The sequence below is a fragment of the Vanellus vanellus genome (genome assembly GCF_965231255.1).
Source record: "Vanellus vanellus genome assembly, chromosome: 14".
NCBI classification, from domain to species: Eukaryota; Metazoa; Chordata; class Aves; order Charadriiformes; family Charadriidae; genus Vanellus; species Vanellus vanellus.
The window spans coordinates 537,844-557,293 of record NC_138919.1 but is presented as its reverse complement, the minus strand read 5'-3'; the positions used below and the strand labels follow the sequence as shown (position 1 = coordinate 557,293).

Here is a 19,450-nt window from a genome sequence, read left to right as displayed (position 1 = left end):
AAAACGGACGTAAACAGACTTTTGTTTTAAAGTCTCTTTACTCCAACTATTCTTTCAGTGCTTTAAATAAGTATTTTGCTTTATAAGGCTGTCTGCCCCCCCTCAAAAAAAAAAAAAAAAAAAAGAAAAATTAAATCAGATTCAGCACCTTTTATTAGAGAGGTTAGAAAGGTGGGTAACGTTTTTGGTAGTTCTGTATCTTGCCCTGGATATTAGAAAGAAAAACGTGAACTACCAGACTTCAAACCAGAAACAAGTGTAGTTAGCCTAATAACAAGCAACTTGATCTTTCAACAAGATCCATTCACCTTTACCTTCACACTCCTTCAAAATCCTCTGCGTCCTCATAGCAGCAGGTGGGTCTAGTTTTATTGCCACACACACAAAAAAAAAAAACAAAACCACATAACAAAAAACCCAAACCAACTAAAAATTGGAGTGGTTTTCACCTTTATTTCATGTTTTTTAATAGTTTTCTTAAATCTCCAGTTCTGCTTCAAAATATTATACGCAGTCTACCACTTTTGTTCTTATTTCATCTGTTTCTTTTTACCCTAGCAGGGGAAGAATTTAGTCCATATTTGAATAAAGCTTTATACGGGTTCAAAATTTGAACAAATAGAGAAATTAGCTTCTGATTAAAATAAAAATTTGAGATGCCCAAATTTGAAAAAACAAACACATTTGGTATGAACTAATGGTTTTACCACAAAAAACCACAGAGTTGTAGTGCCTTTTCTACAGCCACCTTTTTCTGCTGTTAAGCGTTCCTTGCCTCCGTAGTCATACACATTACTTATTCAGTTATTTCAGTCCCCGTCAAACAGGGAAGAAAATCAGTTTGTCAAGCTTACAAACTGCATCTCTTGATCAACTCACTAATGGGTACATCAAGCCACGTTGTCTGCTTTGCTACAGATGACTGTCAGCTTGTTCCAATTAGGGTAGCTATAACAAACTATCCCTTCTGGTATCAAGAGGCAGCAAAAACAATTTCTCAATCAATACTGTATATGCTTAAAAAGGCACACTAGCACTTACTAAAATAACATTCAGTGATACTGTCATGTAAACTATGGACAATCCCTAATAGAAAATACTTTTCACCATCTCAATCCCGAGCACAAATACAGGCTCAGCAGGGAATGGCTGGAGAGCAGCCCTGAGAAGAAGGACCTGGGGGTGCTGATTGACGAGAAGCTCAACACGAGCCAGCAGTGTGCGATCGCAGCCCAGAAGGCCAACTGTATCCTGGGCTGCATCAAAAGTGTGGCCAGCAGGTCAAAGGAGGGGATTCTGCCCCTCTACTCCACTCTCGTGAGACCCCACCTGGAGTACTGCATCCATCTCGGGAGTTCCCAACACAAGAAGGACATGGACCTGCTGGAGCATGTCCAGAGGAGAGCCACAAGGTTGATCCGAGGGCTGGAGCACCTCTCCTGTGAGGAGAGGCTGAAAGAGTTGGGGCTGTTCAGCCTGGAGAAGAGAAGGCGCCAGGGAGATCTTATTGTGGCCTTCCAGTCCCTAAAGGAGCCTACAGGAGAGCTGGGGAAGGACTTTTTACTAGGGCACGTAGTGATAGGACCAGAGGGGATGGCTTTAAACTGGAAGAGGGCAGGTTTAGATTAAACATTAGGAAGAAGGTTTTCACTTTAAGGGTGGTGCAGCACTGGAACAGGTTGCCCAGAGACGTTGTTGAGGCCCCATCCCTGGAGGTGTTCAAGGCTGGACGTGGCCTTGGGCAACCTGGTCTAGTGGGAGGTGTCCCTGCCTATGGCAGGGGGGTTGGAACTCGATAATCTTCAAGGTTCTCTCCAACCTAAACCATTCTATGATTCTATGATCTCAATAACTGCACATTTTTGTATAGAAGACTGCTATACACAAATAAATTACTTCTATAAGTGGATTACTCAGTGGTGGAAAAATCACTAAACCAACATTCAATTGCTTGCTGTAATCTTGGGAATTCATTATTCACATGTTTACTATTGCTTCAAGCTCATGTATTTACACTCTGTAGCTCTGACAGAGGCCTTTTCAAAAAAGCCTTCAAAGAAAAAATAAAAAAAAGGAAACCAAGTAGCAGTACTTCTACAAATGATTGTGGTACTACATATTCTATTTTTCCAAGACTTAGAGACAAGAATTTCTGAAAAAATTAAACACTTTGAGGATAGGTATAAACATGACTAAGTCCAGATATCTCAGTAATCAGATTAGATACACTCAATGGACACTTTTGAAACAAGCCAAAAGCACTTCATAAAAACCGTAAGAGTTGATAGAATGACAGAATGGTTTGGGTTAGAAGGGACCTTAGAGTTCGTCTAGTTCCACCACCCTGCCCTGGGCAGGGACACCTCCCACCAGCCCATGTTGCTCAGAGCCCCGTCCAACCTGGCCTTGAACACCTCCAGGGATGGGGCAGCCACAGCTTCTCTGGGCAACCTGCGCCAGGGGCTTACCACCCTCAGAGTGAAAAATTTCTTCATGGTATCTATTATAAATCTACTCTCTTTCAGTTTAAAACCATTACCCCTCATCCTATCAGTACAGGCCTTGATAAGAAGTCTCTCTCCATCTTTCTTATAAGCCCCTTTTAAGTATTGCTTTCAATACTTAAATGCTGCAATTAGGTCTCCCTGGAGCCTTCTCTTCTCCAGGCTGAACAATCCCAACTCTCTCAGACTGTCCTCCCAGCAGAGGGGCTCCAGCCCTCAGAGCATCTCTGTGGCCTCCTCTGGACCCGCTCCAACAGGTCCATGTCCTTCTTATGCTGTACCCTCAGAGCGGAGGAGAGGGCCAGAATCCCCTCCCTCAGCCTGCTGGCCATGCTGCTGGGGACGCAGCCCAGGATGTGGTTGGCTTTCCCGGCTACCAGGCCACATTGTCCTCTCATGTCCAATTTTTCATCCACCTGTACCCCCAAGACCTTCTCTGCAGGGCTGCTCTCCATCCTTTCATCCCCAGCCGGTACTAATAGTAGGGACTGCCCCGACACAGGTGCAGGACCTTGCACTTGGCCATTATGAGGTTCACACAGGCGAACATTAGACATGATATTAATGTCTGCCACAGAGAAAGATTAAGAGAGGTTCAAGATCATTCTCTGCCCCTGTTCTTAACTGGCCAGACACAAGCCAGGGTCTACTCCAGACATCATACACCCATACTAACGTGGCCCTGTGCTCGGGATACCAGGTCTTTTGGGGAAATCAAGCTTTATTCCAGGGTTTATCAGCTCACAGGTCATACACCACCAATACAGGAAACAATGAAGACTGATAACTGACCATCATCTCAGCGCAGGCAAAGGACTGCGTCTGTCTGCACCCACCAACACAGACGTCCACAAGATCTCACAAGGAATATGTAATTTTACGAGTAGGGGATGATTATCTTTTGATATGGGGTGATTTCCCCTCAATTCATTACTTACAAGTTGACAGAGTACTGAAATAAACTACAAGACAAAGAGCTTTAATCTGTTTGGTTTGAATTTTCTGGGATTTAGGCAGGTAACCTCAAGACACCTATTGCTACAAATGACAGCAGTGAGCCAGAACACATGCACACATTTCAAAAGATGATCGTCTACCTTCAGGAAAAAAAACAATCAACCAAACAAAACCAACTTTAATTATGTCATTGTGTCTTTCATGACAATTCTTAAAAAGCTACTTTTCTGCTCTGTACCACAACGTTGTCAGCACATTTAGCACCTAAGGGAGGCTGATTACGATGAGGTTGGCTATTCTTGGGCAAGTGCTATCAGCAACCCCATCGCCAAGCACGTTTGTAAAATTAGTTTTCTGTATGCACTGCCCTGATGTTCCCCTGACAGCAACCTATGCAAAAACATAGTTTTGTTGTTTTTTTTCTTATAATCCCCACCTAGAAATGCTAGCTTTTAAAATGGTTGAAATAGCTAGCCCCAGGAAAAAAAAAAAGAGTTACGCTACAAAAAGATAGCAAACAACTACATACTATTTCCTCTCGCTAGTAAAACACAAAGAGTAAATAGCAAAAATCTGATCAAATCCTGAACCCGCACTGAGAGGGCTGAGTGAGAGAACGGGCTCGGGGCCGGGCCCAGCCCCTTTCCCCGCGGGCCGGGGCCTCGCCTGGGCCACCACCCGGCTGGGCCACCTCGGGCGGGCTGAGGCCACCAGCGCCACAGAACAAGGGGCTCGGCGGGGCCGCGAGGGGCGGCTGCTCCCGCCTGCCAGCTCGGTAAACACCCGGCTCCGGCCGTCCCGCCCGCCGCCCCGGCCGCTGCCGCCGCCCGCCCGCCACCGACCCCGCTCCCGCAGGCCGGGCCCGGGAGACGCCGACCGAGCCCCCGAGGGCTCCCGGCGCCTTCGGTCGGGCCGGCGCCCCCTCTTTCCCCACCGCCCGGTCTCACCTGGCAGCGGCCACAGAAGGCCGCGCTCGTTCCCAGATGCTTTGCGTTACCCCTGACAACGGGGAGAGCCCCTACACGGAAACGCCCGAACCGGAGCCGAGGAGTCACGGAAAGACCCGAAGCGCCGGGCGAGCACGCCGGCGAGCGACGGAAACTGCCGAGCGCAGCCGGGGCCCAGCCGGCTGGTTCCGAGCCTCCCGCCCGCCGCTCCGGCTCTCCTTCACCTCCGCCGGCGGCGGGGAGCGGGGGTCGGAGGGGCTGGAAGCCGTCACCGAGGGAGGGCTGCCCGGCGGGCAGGGACCCACCGCAGTCAGGGACCCACCGCCGCGATGGGGCGCCCACCCTCGGGGCCGCGGCCGGCCAGAGCCCGGGTCCCCACGGGCAGCCCTCAAGGGGCAGCAGGGGGGTTCAGGATTCCATGAAGGAACGTGTTCCAACAGGGATGACGGACCGCTCAGCTCCCCAGGAATCCAGATTCGGTCACCAACACTTCAGGTCCCTGAACACACATTGAACACACACAGCAACAGAGCCTGACCCAACCGCCACGCAGAGAAATGTGTGATTATACAGCCCTGAGCTCCTCAGCTCTTTCATAGCTGCTGTGGGAAGAGTGATCTGGTAACTTTTTAACTCAGCGGCCAAGTTTTTCTCATAAGATCAAAGAGCCGACAGCCCCACAGAGCCCACCCGCTGCAGGCACAGCTCCATCTCCCATCCTCACCACTGCTGGGCCCACTTTCAGCCTCTACCCCCAGGTCCACCCAGCGTGACAGAAAGAGACCACTCAGGCCCCAATCCTCACACCACTGCCAACTCCATGTGTCACATGTTGGTGACACGGGCATTGGGATGGAGTGCACCCTGAGCATGTTTGCAGACAACACCAAGCTTTGTGGAGCAGTCAACATGCTGGAGGGGAGGGATGCCATCCAGAGGGACCTGGACAGGCTGGAGAGGTGGGCCCATGCCAACCTCATGAAGTTCAACCAGGCCAAGTGCAAGGTCCTGCACATAGGTTGGGGCAACCCCATGTACAAATCCAGGCTGGGCAGAGAATGGATGCAGAGCAGCTCTGAGGAGGACTTGGGGGTGCTGGTGGGTAAAAAGCTGGACATGACCCACCAATATGCACTAGCAGCCCAGAAAGCCACCCGCATCCTGGGCTGCATCCCCAGCAGGGCAAGGGAGGGAATTCTGCCCCTCTGCTCTCGTGAGACCCCACCTGGAATATTGTGTCCAGCTCCAGAGCCCCCAACATAGGAAAGACATGAACCTGTTGGTGTGGGTCCAGAGGAGGCCACAGGAATGATCAGAGGGCTGAAGCCCCTCTGCTGTGAGGACAGTCTGAGAGAGTTGGGATCGTTCAGCCTGGAGAAGAGAAGGCTCCAAGGAGACCTTACAGCAGCTTTCTAGTATATGAAGGGCACCTACAATAAAGCTGGAGAGGGAATTTTTACAAGGGCATGTAGTGATAGGATGAGGAGTAGTGGCTTCAAACTGAAAGAGGGGAGATTTAGATGAGATGTTAGGAAGAAATTCTTTCGTGTGAGGGTGGTAAGCCCCTGGCCCAGGTTGCCCAGAGAAGCTGTGGCTGCCCCATCCCTGGAAGTGTTCAAGGCCAGGTTGGATGGGACTCTAAGCAACATGGGCTGGTGGGAGGTGTCCTTGCCCATGGCAGGAGGGTTGGACTAGATGATCTTCAAGGTCCCTTCCAACCTAAACCATTCTGTCATTCTATGATCATCTGTAATTCCTCTGAAGTCACAACACTATCACACAAACAGATGAAAAGCCACCACACCTCTAGCACAGCTGTCACCAACAGTTCCTGTATGTTCTAACTTATGTTGACTCTGGCCTTGTGGAACATGTTGTGTCACTGATATGGCGTCTCGCACTGCTTCCCTTTTCCAAGTATACAGCAATTACTGGGACCCTTCTGACAAAATAAAAAAGGTCAGTTTTGTTAGCAAGTAGGAAGAAGTAGTTGATGGGAGGCACACTACATTAAAACATGCTGTGTCTCTTCGGGAACTTAAAGATAGGCATTAGGCAGGGAGGCAAAACACTGACTTCAAACCTTCTTCCTACAAGCTTAGGAACTCCCTCTAGAACAAATTGTTTTCTGAGCAGCAGAACTCACAAAGTCCTGTTTCCTGCAGCTTTTTGTCTCATACTTTAATTAGCCCTTACAAGGCATCAGCCCTAACAAAGTCATTTATGGCATCTCTTCAGGATACTTGGACATGGAATAACACCCTTAGCTCACTCAGGTGCCACTCCCAAGTGGAGTCAGCAATTCCTTTCTTGGCTCTGCCCAACTGACTATTTTCACTGTTTGTGCCCATAGTATTTTTGAGATCATCACACTTCAAGTCATGTATTTGAGCAGACCATTTGCACAGATGCCATGTTTTCTCAGACAACCAGGCTAATGAGGAAACTATTGCAACTACATAGTACAATTATGTCAGAAGTACACGGCCAGCAGGAGCTTCAAGCAATTGTCTAGTCTATCAACCCTTTCTGGGCTGGAATAAAAATAATCTAAAAAACAACAACAACAACAACAAAAAAAAACCACTGACTGTCTTTGCCCAAGTGACCATTTTTACAGCTTTCATAATTGCCTGGTTCAACACTTCACAAAATTTTGCCCGATGACTACATATCCCTACTTGTGCAGGCTTAGCTGCAAAGTTCCCTGTCCTTCAATATTCAACAGAGAAGCCCTGCTGTAAAAGATTTCTATCCTAAATAGACAAATTAACATGCCATTCTAGGATCCTAAGATCTTCTCTCCCTAGTACTGCATTCATAAAAGATGCCTAACAGCTCCAAGTCCCTAAAGTCCCAGGACAGGTAAAGAACATCTACGCTTCAGCAGCATAGATGAAACACACAGTGCCTTTCACGCCTTCCTCTCAGGGCTTGACCTCAGACGCTGAGAAGAAAAAAAGTTGCACAATTAGGTGCTTCCTATTTAGTAAGCCATAAAGGATTAACAACAAATGTCTGACCTTCAGTTTAAATCCTCTTACCTGAATGGGAAACATCTGCTTTAGTAACACAAAGAGCATCCATTATCATTTGCCAGATTAAACAACTTAAAAGCCTTTTAAGAACAAATGAGTTATGAATGAAATATAGTAGCTTCTAAGTAACCTAAAAGGAAAACACAGGATATTGGTGTAATGATCTTGTACACTGCAACATAAAACAGAAATATTAACTTTGTCCTTCTGCTGGAAAGTTCTGCATTGCTTGCTCTACTTCTACGAGGCATGTAATTTGTTATTCATACCTTAAAATACACAGGATGGGCAACAAATCCAAGCTAATGTTCTTGCCTCGCCTAGAAAACCACGGCAACAAACACTGAAAGATTATTTGCATTTTGTATCTGTGCAGGTCTGCCAAAGCATCATCACGGATCCTCCCTACTATTAAAAAAAGAACAAATGAAAGTTCAAGTGTCTTTTGACGTCTCAACCTACCCCCTGCCCCTCAGCTCTTGTCCAACTCCTTTCCATTCATTCTTTCTTTCACAAAGATTTACACACATGAGCAATTTCACACCTTAACAGTCCACTTGCGGCGGCAATGGGGCTATTCAAGCATACAGGGTTATTTACATACAGAGAAAATGGAAACCTAACACTCTGAGCTCTTTAGGGTGCCGAACATACCTTCCTGTCTCTTTGCAAAGCACCATGGAAATATATGGCACTATAGACACAGAACGCATCATTTTCTGACAGTATTGTAAGATTTGGTTGTGGTCAAATCAAGTGGCAAAAATAAGCCATATCATCTTGTGCTACATTATAACAAAACTGCAAAATACTCTCTCTACAAAAAAAACCACACTAGTTAAGATGTAGATTTCAATGCAAAGCTCTACAGTGGAGACAAGACCATTAAGCAATTTGGCTGTTGTCTACAATTGCATTTATAGCAATACACTTGGTAACTCGCAGCTATGCTTTACAGCACATTTATAGGACATGACACAGAGCCCAAGGCACATTCAAGTTCAGTTCACCATCACAATTGCTTGCAACACTTTCCATGGGAGCCTAACTTTCCAGAATTCAGATGCCATCATGAAGTTTAATTTAAGACATTGATTTCTAAGCTACAGCTTATGAAGATTTTCCACAGAAGAAGACTAAGGCATTCTTTCCTGCTATGATTGTGACAAAGTTTCAAAAAAGAGGATGATATAATGTTCTTTCCACAAAGAATTTATTAAGGCGGGGGGAGTCTCACGCAGTATCAGCTGTAAGATTTTTGGAAATCCTTATTCCTAGCAATTAACATGAAGCAACCACATAAAAGTATCAGAAAGTAGTCACTGCAAAACAGGGCAAAACACTGGGTTACCAAATTAAATTCAACCCCCTTTAATTCAGTACATCACTGAATAAAGCTTCTTAATCCCGGAGACAGTTTATTTAAGCAAAATGATAAGCCCACTTAAGGGTACCTACACTACAGAAAACTCTGAAAACCAGAAGTTGTGAAGAAACGGGCCTTCCCAGGAGGTTTCACATTTATAGTTTCACACGTGTTATTTGGAACCTTTTGAACAATACTTATTAACATCCTTAATTAGCAAGAAGCACCTTGCCGAGCAAGCTGCTGGCACAGCAATCACCTCAGTGTGCCCTGGGCCTGAGAGCCCCACTCAGCCCACAGCCTCTCAGCAGCACAACATGGCGGCCCAGACCCCCACCAGCTGCAGCAGGCAAGGCTCCAGTGCTCAGCCACACTGCTTGGTATCACCTTTTTTCTTCAGAACTGCCAAAAAATCAGCATGAAGCAGTAGGTTCTGTAGTTGACACCAAGCCCACACTACAGAGGAATGCTTGGTACCAAGCCTGTGGCACAGAGAAGTGCCCCCCTGTCCCCACCGGGTTCCGCAGTCTGGACCAGGAAGGCAGCACCAGCACCAGCACCAGCACCAGCACCAGCACCAGCACCAGCACCAGCACCAGCACCAGCACCAGCACCAGCACCAGCACCAGCACCAGCACCAGCACCAGCACCAGCACCAGCACCAGCACCAGCACCAGCACCAGCACCAGCACCAGCACCAGCACCAGCACCAGCACCAGCACCAGCACCAGCACCAGCACCAGCACCAGCACCAGCACCTCGTCTAGTGTAACTGCCTGCCCGCAGCAGCTATAAATACAGCGCCGCATGCAAATCACCTGCGTCCTGACCAATGGAAACCTGGGCCACGTCCAGAGGCTCCGGCTATACGACCATCAATTGGGTTTTCCTTCTAGCCAATCAGCAGCTAGCTCTCAGGCTTCGTCTCACCCTCTGACGGATACCGGCTACCGCCTCTTCCTCTGCGTATGGCTTTCGTCACCCGCCCCGCGCCGCGCTTTGTTTGGCTTAGGTGAGGCTTTCTGCCCCGCCTCCCGCCTCGCTCCCGCTTGCCGCGAGCCAATGGGGCGCCTCGTTTAGGGTGCCGGGGCGGGGAGTGTCGGCGTGCTCAGCGCGGTCTGCGCGCCGCGTCCTGCCCCGCCCCCTCGGCCCGGCGCAGGCTGAGGAGGAAGCGGAACCGCCGCGGCCGGAGCCCGCCGCGGCCCGCAGCTTATCGCGGCCCGCTCCAAGCCCGGAGCGCCGGGGAGCTGCGGCTCTGGGCGTGGGCGCTGAGGCCCAGCGGGGAGCCGGGACCGCGGTCTCGGAGGAGCCCGGGAAAGAGAGGTCGTCTCCGCGGCCGGGAGTGGGGCTGCGGCAGCCGCCGCCAGCAAAGCTGGGAGGGCCGCTAGGGTCCGCGGTGGTGGTAGGGCGCGCCGGCCTCCTCCCGAGCTGGCGGCTCTGGGGCGCAGCCTGGGGGTGCCTGGGGTCGCGGGTGCCGGAGGAGCTGAAGCAGCCGCCTGCGGGAGAGCTGGAGCGCGGAGGCGGCGCGGCGGCATTGATGCGGCAGGTGAGGAGTGGGGGGGGGGGGGGGAGAAGCGGCGCCGCGGGGGTGTGCGTGTCCCTGAGGGGCCCGGGTGTCCCTGGGGTGGGGGGGGCGGCTCCTGTGCCCGCGCCGTCCATCAGCGGGGGTGCGGTGGCGCCGGGCTGCGCGGGGAAAGCGTCCCCTGTGCGGGGAAGTCAGCGGGGTGAGGAGCGGCGCCGTCGGAGGGGGGTGAGGAGGAGCCAGAGCAGATCTGTCCCTTTGGAAGGAAAAGGAAAAGCAGGTGCGAGGTGACAGCGGGAGGAGACGCGGCTGACGTGGGTGAAGGGGGCGCAGGGCAGGGCCGGAGGAGTCCGGCGGGACGCTGCGGGGAGCCCGCCGCCGGGAAGGGGGGGCAGGTCCCGGGGTTTGTCCCCTAGTCTTGTAACTGTCCCCAAACCGGATTCCTTTGATGCCCTCCTGCTCGTTGTTGGGGGATGCCAGTGGATGCATTTTGCGGTGAAAAAACTCACCTTGAAATCGAGGAGATGTAAGCCTTACTTAGGTGAAGTTTTTGAGCACAGACGGTCGAGGTGGAAGATTTCTGCCCTCAAAATAACTGAAAACGCAGCAACTTTTGTTGTGTGGAGCACAAGTTTCTGTTTGTAATTAGGGACCTGTCAGGTCAATAGTTTTAACCAAGTTTTAATTTGAGTTTAGATCTATGGTTCCAATCAGTTTATTGGAAGAATGGAACGTTGCCCAACATAGTTCTGAATTGGTGGGTTCAGTGGTTTAGCTGACAATCATTAGAGGGAAAAGTATCGTTTTAATAGTAGGAACACTATGATAAGCTGTAATCACACAAATTTGTGTGCCATATAATGCAGATGCATCTTGTTTGTTTTAAACCACATTATTCTGGTGTCAGCCTAATCTGTAGTAATTCCATTCTTTATTTGTGATATTCAGAATTTCCTTCTCTTGTTAGTTTTTATCTTTTCCCTTAATTGAAGTTGGACTGTGGCTCCTGCTCTGGTGATAAGGCAGCTGCATTGCAACTGCTGCTGCTTTCTGTTTTGCTGTAAGAGGTTTCTTTCTTGGGAGTGGACTTATTTTAGATATGGTGTCAGTAATATTTTTATAGTCTTTAAGAAAAAAAAAAACAGTTATTGTGTTTTAGCAGATAATATGGTTTAATGCCTTAAGTTTTTGTGTGTGTATCTGGCCTTTTGGTCCAAGTATTTAACAAAAACCCAAAACCAAAAAACACTTTAGAATGGAGAGGATTTGTGAAGTTTTGACATGGAGCGAGCGGTCACCCCAACCGTCAGAGGTTTGGAATGAAAGTTGTGTCGTGGTGCCTCTCGGGGAGCCCAGGTCCTCCAGCAGATGATGGTTTAAAACTTTTGTTGGTTTTTTGTTTGTTTGTTTGGTTGGTTGGTTTTTTTGTGGGTTTTTCTTTTTTTTTTTTTTTCGGCTTTGGCCCAGAGGTCGCAGCATCCGCGTAGGGGCGCGGGGGGCAAGAACCGCTGCGTGCGGAGGCCTGCGGGGTTTGTCACCCTGCAAATTAGAGAGGGGGCGGAAAAAAAAAAAAAAAAAAAAGGCAAGAAGAACTATTGGAGGGGGTCCGGGTGGGTTTGGGCGGCGGCGGGCGGGAGCGGAGCGGGGAGGGCCGGGCCGGGGCGGCCGGCGCCGAGAGGCGATGCTGGGGGCGGCCGGGCCGGGCGGCGGGGTGCGGGGCTGCGGCGGGGGCAGCTGGAAACCTGGGTAGCCTCGGCCAGTCCCAGCCCCAGAGACACACACACGCACACACACAGAGAGAGAGAGAGAGAGAGAGAGAGAGAGAGAGAGGAGGAGAAGCCGCCGCCGCATCTGGGAACATGAACGCCCCCCCCGCGGCAGGTCGGACCGCCTCGGCTCCATGGTGAGGAGAAGGAAGAGCCCCCCCGGGCCCGCGGAGCCGCCGAACGGGTAGGATGGGGCGGGGGAGGGGGGCGAGGAGCCGGGCCGGCCCGGCCGCGCTGCCCCGCTCCGCTCCGCCGGGCCCGGCGGCTGCCTTTCCTCTCGGCGGCTGGCGAGCGCTTCCACACGCCCGAGTTTGGCCGGGCGATTTCTCCGGCAAAGGCGGCCCGAAGCCCTTCGGGAGGGTGCCGGGGGAGCCCCGCCGCCTTTTGGGCCGGTTTAGGGGGGGTTCCGGCGGGGCTTTCCCCCTCCCGCCCTCGGCACAGGTTGTTGGGTCGGGACAGCAAACGAAAGGGGATTTAGTAACAAACAACGGCGGCCATGTTGAGAGGAATTTCTGCAGCTAAACTTCTCCCCTCTCAGCCCAGGGATTTCTCTCCCTCTCTGGGGGGCTCCCCGGCCTGACTTTGTGCCCCCCTCTTTTCTCTCTCTCCTCCCTAACAGGATGACAGTGAAACTGGGAGAGAGCAGCGGGGAGGAAGGGGTGAAAAAGCTGGGCAAGAGAGCAGGAGGAGATGAAGAGTCCCTGGAAGAAGAAGGGGCAGGAGGAGGAGGAGGAGAGGCAGCTCCAGGCAGCAGCAGCACAAAGAAAGAAGAGAAGATTATTAACAACAACCCCAACAGCAGCCCCCCACCGAACCCCAGCTTATCGCAGGCCCCGGCCTCCCTCCAGCCCTCCCACAGCCAGGACCAGCATCATTTTCTCAGGTCCAGCGTCAGACCTCAGAGCAAGAGGCTGAAGAAGGATTCCCAGGCATCCTCTTCGGTTGGCAGCAGCACGGCTGCAAAAGGCAAAGGTACTGTGTTTCGGCACCCTGAAAACAGGCGGGCGAGGGGGGTGGGGGAGTCACCTGTGGGTTTGGGGGTTGTCATTCTCACCCTGTGGATGCCATCCTTTGTTTGGCTTTGGGGAAGGTGTTTTGGGGCTTGTTTCTCACAGGAGCTGAAATCTTCTTTGTGTCCCAAGGCTTCAGCTTCTCTTGTGCCTGCTGTCCTCTCCCCGCTGGGAGAAATGGGGGGTCTGGGTGTGTATTTGGAGGAGGAAGAGATCTCCATTACTGAGGCAAACGTTTAATTCCTGTGTTTCATCTCTCTTGAGTTTTAGGAAATTCCTGTATTTTTGTTAGGAAATTAGACTCTAGCTAGCTGTGTAGCCAGGTGGCTGGGCTGTGAATTCTGTTCTTGCATAATAACAAAATATTCACTGGGTGCTACTTAAAAAAGGGAAAAGAGCAACCCACAAGACATGGGTGATTTCCCCCAATTATTTCTATGACCCGAAGAAATACTTTGGAAAGGTCTAGGAAATACACATATTGACATATTTGTTTCTAAGGTTTTGTGAGTCCTGCATTACTGTTGCAGAACCGTTTGGGCATTGCCATGTAATTCGAGTTTTTTATTAAGATTGTTTTGTATACATCTGAATGTATGTGTGTATGTACATAGACACACTTTTTCACTTTAGCATTGTAGACAAGAATTTGATTTATTTTTTTTTTCAAAGCTGTTTCTGACTTGAGCAGCTAGAAGACAGCTGGGATGTTTGAATATCTTGGTGCTATTGTGTGTGCCCAGCAGTTACTGGGTGACACCTGGCACTGTAGTTCAGCTGTACCTGAGACTAATTTTGGATGCCTTGTGCAAAAGTGCTCAAGTGTTATTTTCTGTTAGTTTTTTGAGTAGAACAACACTTGGAGATTTCTTCAATATTTGTAATAACAAAGTTTACTCTTGTCTGCTAAAAGAAAATAAAACTCCATGTAGCATAAATGTGTCTTGGAGATTACCTCGCTCTTTGGTCCACTACAGTGGTATGTGTGTGCAGGACATTAGGTAAATGGTACCGATTATGATAGTTTTGTGTTACAGTAATAAAACAGTGCAAATTATGATATTTTAGTTATTGCCATATCACAAAAAAATTCTTCAACTCGGTTGCTCGACAGTTAGCTTATATAATTGACTAAAGTATTTTTTACTACCTTAGTAAGTCCTCTTTAATCTCTTAAAACTTTTAAAGTGGAAAACTCCTATGTGTGATGTTGGAGGATAGAACAGGAAGGCCTACGTGATTTCTCCCCCAGTTGCATTAAACCAAATAAACAAACAGATAAAATACCCAGGAGTGTTCAGCTATAGCTAATTATTTCAGGGGTTGTAAATAACACTAAATGCGATGAGGTGTTTCTTTGGAATACATGTTGTCCATGATTGACAAGTTGAATATAGGTGTTTGAAATTTTTTTGCTTTGGACACATATACACATGCGAACAAAATACATGTATCTTTGTGCACATGTATATTCATGTGTATATTTGTACATAAACATTTATTTTAAATTTTAGAGCAGCAGAATGATTTTTCACTAGGTGTATCAACACAGTTGAAAAGTAAACTTTGTTTATTTTGCAATTCAGGTTCAAAATAACCCTAATAAAATTATATACAGAAAGAAGAAGAATTATTTCACTAATCAGTCTGCTTGTAATCACTGTACCTGACTATGTTGTCAGGTTTGGGGAAACTTCTCAAATCATTTAGGGTGACCATCAGTCACAGAATTATGGTTGTGTTTTCACTTTTTCAATCGTAAGAGCAGCCACAGCTCTGCCTGGCTAGTTTTGATGTGAACGCATTAAAGTTGATTTCCCTGATACAGTTGGGATTATAACTGTCGGATCTTGGAGAAGAGAGCCATGGAGTGGGATCCTTTCTAATTTGAGTTCTTTGCAGTCAGGGATGCATACTGACAGGTTTTCCAGGCTTGTCTGAATTCTCCCTAATGGAATGTCTTGTGATCAGAATTTACAGGGCTTTGCATTAAGTGTCTTGCAGAGCTAGCTTCCAGTAGAGGTATAATGGAAGGGTGAAGATTATTAATAAAGATCAGGCTTAAATCCTTCCACTTGCTGTCCCACCAACTTTCTCCTCACCATGTAAGTATAAAAATGATAAAAAGCTCGAATGCAGGTGCTTTGGTTCGGCTCTGAAAACTGGAAGCTTTTCCATTTTGGTGTCACAATCAAGGTGATAGCTGCAAAGGTAATTTTAACATTGGCCAGCAGGAGTGTCTAGACTACACTTATACTTGGTCCAGTGAAACCAGAAACTTGGTTTTTGTCATGGTCTTTCAGTAGTGCTGTGTAACCCTTAAAATTTTATTAAAGTGGTACTGCTTTTAGAATCTGTGTATTCTTAAGTGAAAACTCTTTCAAAGAAGTGTAATCAGTAAACTTAATTTCTTTCAGATTGTAGTTACTCAGCTTGTTCTGATCATGGCTTTAAAAAAATTTTGAAAATAGTACTTTTTTCTGTCTATTACAGATGCCTTTTTACTTTTGGCATTCGTGCTTTTAGGGTGCTTCATTGTTGCAGACAAATTATTGGTAAAGTGAATTTTGCTGTGAAGTGTAGGAAGAGTTTGCCTGCCCAGCAGCTGCTGACTCTTCAATTTTCCTTACTGTTATTCAGGGAAGATTGTTAATAATAATTCTCAAATTCTGCCTAGTAGAACTTATAAGTATCTTTCTAATTTTCAGATTACCCTGACATCATCTTAATTGCATTTTTGGATTCTGTCGCTTGCCTTTTGTGTACTGAGTTGCACTTCGGAGTTTGAGGCAAAAACAACGCAGAAAGAAGCATAGCAAAATAAAGTTTGAAAACTATTTCACTTCAGAAAGCCAATACATTTTGAATTGCTGAAAGTTTTATCGAATTTCCTGCGCAAACACATAAATCTGTGCATTATATTTTTTTTTTTTAGAATTAGTTCTCTTATTTTCAAATGTTGGTCATCTCTTTTTATTGTATTTTCAAGTTTGTGGTCTACACCTTTTTCACCTAATGCGCACCTTTTGAAGTATGAATCCTTGGAAGTCAATCCTAAAGTAACTTGCATGAAATCAGAGGAGGATTTGAAGGAATAGTGGGGTGGAGGCGGTTTATTATGAGAGTTCAAAAGCAGGGAGGTTTATTGAGGGAGAGGAAGCAGACCAATGTACGGTTGCTGAAAAAGAGGTGTTTCTGAGAGTTCACTTCTCAAATACAAATACACCACGTGGTTGCTGAGCACAGGTTGTAAGGTGTGTTGTGTTTTGTTTTGTTTTTTCTGTGGAGCGAGTGTGGTTAGAATATGCATGTGTATGTTGTGACCATATGTCAGATATGCATATGTTGGTAAAAACATACACAGAATACATTGCCGTCATGTGCTGTAGATTTAGTTTGAAGTAGGTAGAGTGGAGTGTTCCCATTTCCATGTTATTATCCATTCTTTGAATGCAGACTAAAGTCAGGAGGAAATAGTAGCAAAGTCTGATGGTGGTAAGCTGAAGCTTGAAGATGTCTTTCATGCTGTTGCTCTAGGTTTATTCACAAAATTTGTTGAACGGCCCAAACAAGTATTTGGGTTTGTTTTGCAGTAATAAGCAGTTCTTTCTTGAAAAAAAGAATTATTTAGCTGAAAACATTAATTGAATCAAAACATTCCATCTTTTGACAACATATAAAACTTGCTAGAAAGCAGTCCAGTTTGTTTCAGCCCCCTGAAGTTGCATGTCCTGTAGCATGTGGATTGAATTAACTACTGTCTCCTCCTGTGGAGAGGATGTATATACCAACATACCTGATATATGTACTTACAATACGATTTCAGTGTAACTTCCCAAATGCGTACGCTGCAGAGTGTATTGCAGCTGTCATTTGAAATGTCATTCCTCCAGCATTATTTCTCTATGGCATGAACGACTGTTTAAAAACTACTGGCACGGTCCCTTGTTCTAATACTCTCCTTAATTCTGTCCATCCTGTTTACACTTGGTACTTCCATCCTACCCTGACATGCTTTCATTCATTCTTCGCTTTCGCGTTTACCCCAGTTCTCCTTCCCTTCCTGTGAGGGTGGCTCAGGACCAGAACTCCACAGTATCTCATCCCGCACAAGAGGAGGAATTTTTTCATGTGCCCTGTGCAGTAGGTACTGAGCTTTGAAAGGTGCGTGCCTGCAAGGCTGCGCAATGTTGTGGTTTAGGTGGAACTTCATACAAGGCTTTATGGGTGTTTTCTAATGGAAGAGCAAGAGAATAATGATTTATGGGAGATGGAGGAGTAACCAAATTTGTAATAAACTGTGTTTAGTTTTTAGAGCTATGCTTGGTTAGCTCAGATACTGCTGCATTTGATATATAATATATTGAATATATACTGTCTGTAGAGAAGCAAGCCTTCGGTATAGTTTTGTTTGTAGACTCCTGTTGATAATTGACACTGTATATGTTTAAACACATCATTGTGCAAATCTTGTAAATAATAAGAGGCAGAAGAAGAAAGATGAGTCTATATCTTTGTAGGACAGTTACTTGTTGTGTTTGAAACTTTGGACGTTAATTCATAACAAGAACGCTGTATGGTATAACCATGCAATATGGCATAAACTGTCCTAGACTTAACCTTCTTGGGAGTCCGTGCTATTTGCCGTGGAGGCATACAAGGTAGAACCTTGTTTTCCAGTTACAATGTTAGTAATCAAACTGCAGCGTTGACTTGCAGGGAATGTGTCTGTCTCTTTCTCCCTTTCTCATCTGTATTCTCTTCTCAGCTACAGTTCTTGGAGACGAAAGCAAATTGGATCCAGCCTGCAGCTGCTTTGGGTTGTGCTTCTAGAGAGCAAGTGGCTTCACTTAAATTCCTAAAACATATGATTTCCATGGCATCACCTGATTCATTTCTTCATTGATGCAGTATCTGCCGTTAGAAAGATACGTGGCTAGAAATGGGGCTCGTTTACCAAGAGATCAGAAAGAAAGTTTGGGCGATTGTTTTCAATTGCTTTTTTCATTAAAATCAATGAGTAAAAGCTCGTTGAGGAATGGTCTGCGATGAGAATAGCAGTGTGTGTTTGAAGCTTTCTGGAAAGTATAGAACATGAGCACCTTACCCAGCTCTGTTGGCAACAGACGTTTTGATGTACATTTCGTAAGACTACTCAGCAATAATGTGGGTTTGTGAGAATAAAATAGTTACTCGGAGGTATTTTCTGGTCTGGCCTCCTTAATGTCAATCTTTACCGAAACCACTTTTGAAGGTGATCTTGTGTAGTTTAGCCTTGCTGTTGGCTCCTGTAGAACCCAAAAGAGGAGAAAGAATGTTTTAAAGGAAACTTTCTGGCATGTTACAAGTTGGCATTCGCATCCTATGCTTTGGGGAGGGAGTTTAGCATCATAACACTCCGCATTTGGTCTGCTGCATTCAAAAGTTGGTGAAAGTACCATCTTGTTTATAAAGGTATTCCCTGATACGTGTTACACCTACAGTTGACTGGTGACTCCTGAAGAAGTTGAGATTTTGCAGGCTAAGCCTGTAGAACACCAGTAAGAGAACCAGTCTGCATGTTGAGATCCTTGGGTGTAGTGGGGACTAACTCTGAATTGCAGCTTCTGTGGATGTGGGATCTGGCATAGAAGATACGAATCAGCTGGTGTATAAGAGCTGCCAATGGAAAATGAAAAGGCAAACACCAAGATGCTACGTAGAGCCTGGAAGGAAGAACTTCTTGTGGCTGTAGCCATGATAAGACACTGATACTATCAGCAACTGAATTATTTGATACATGCAGTGTTCCATTGCTCGTCACTTTCATATCAGATTTTTAAATTGCAGTCTTTAAATCCCTTTATATAAATTTTTGCAAGTGTTTGTGTTTTGATTAGAACTGTAAAGAAGACAGCTTGTTCTACAGAAAATTTAGTTTGAGGTGATGTTATTCACAGATAAATGAAGTTCTAATAATGGGACATACAGATAGGTAGAGGATAAAAGGAATGAATAAGTTTCTCTGAAACATTGGTGTTCTGATCCGTGATTTTGTTGGGGCTAACAGTGCAGATACCAAGTACAGAAATCGGATGCCTTTGCAAACTGTGGGTTGAAAGCTGAGTGAAAATGCTGAGAACTTATGCATCCAGATTTGCTGCTTTGTACCTTTATGTGCAGGTGATGGTGCTCCACCGTGTCCTGGAGTGAAGGGAAGGAGTTGTAGCTGTAACGGTGTGGGTGTCCAGTCCAGTGGTTGGGTGATGTGGAATAAGTAGGCAGAGTGAAAATGAGCGTCTTGGCTTTGTCTTGTCTGCAGTGGTCTCCTTTTATAAATGATTTTATTTAGAACAAGCGC

The 19,450-nt window shown here is 46.8% G+C and overlaps 1 protein-coding gene across 1 annotated transcript in view; it reads left to right on the top strand.

Annotated features, from left to right (window-relative positions):
- The first annotated feature begins 12,156 nt into the window (after positions 1-12,156).
- Positions 12,157-19,450, top strand: part of CRAMP1 (cramped chromatin regulator homolog 1) — a 46,827-nt gene continuing 39,533 nt past the window's right edge. Inside the window, exons 1-2 of the mRNA XM_082490826.1 lie at positions 12,157-12,284; positions 12,720-13,072. Coding sequence (XP_082346952.1) covers positions 12,235-12,284; positions 12,720-13,072 — 403 coding nt within the window. The 5' untranslated portion in view covers positions 12,157-12,234. The remainder of the gene's footprint in view (positions 12,285-12,719; positions 13,073-19,450) is intronic.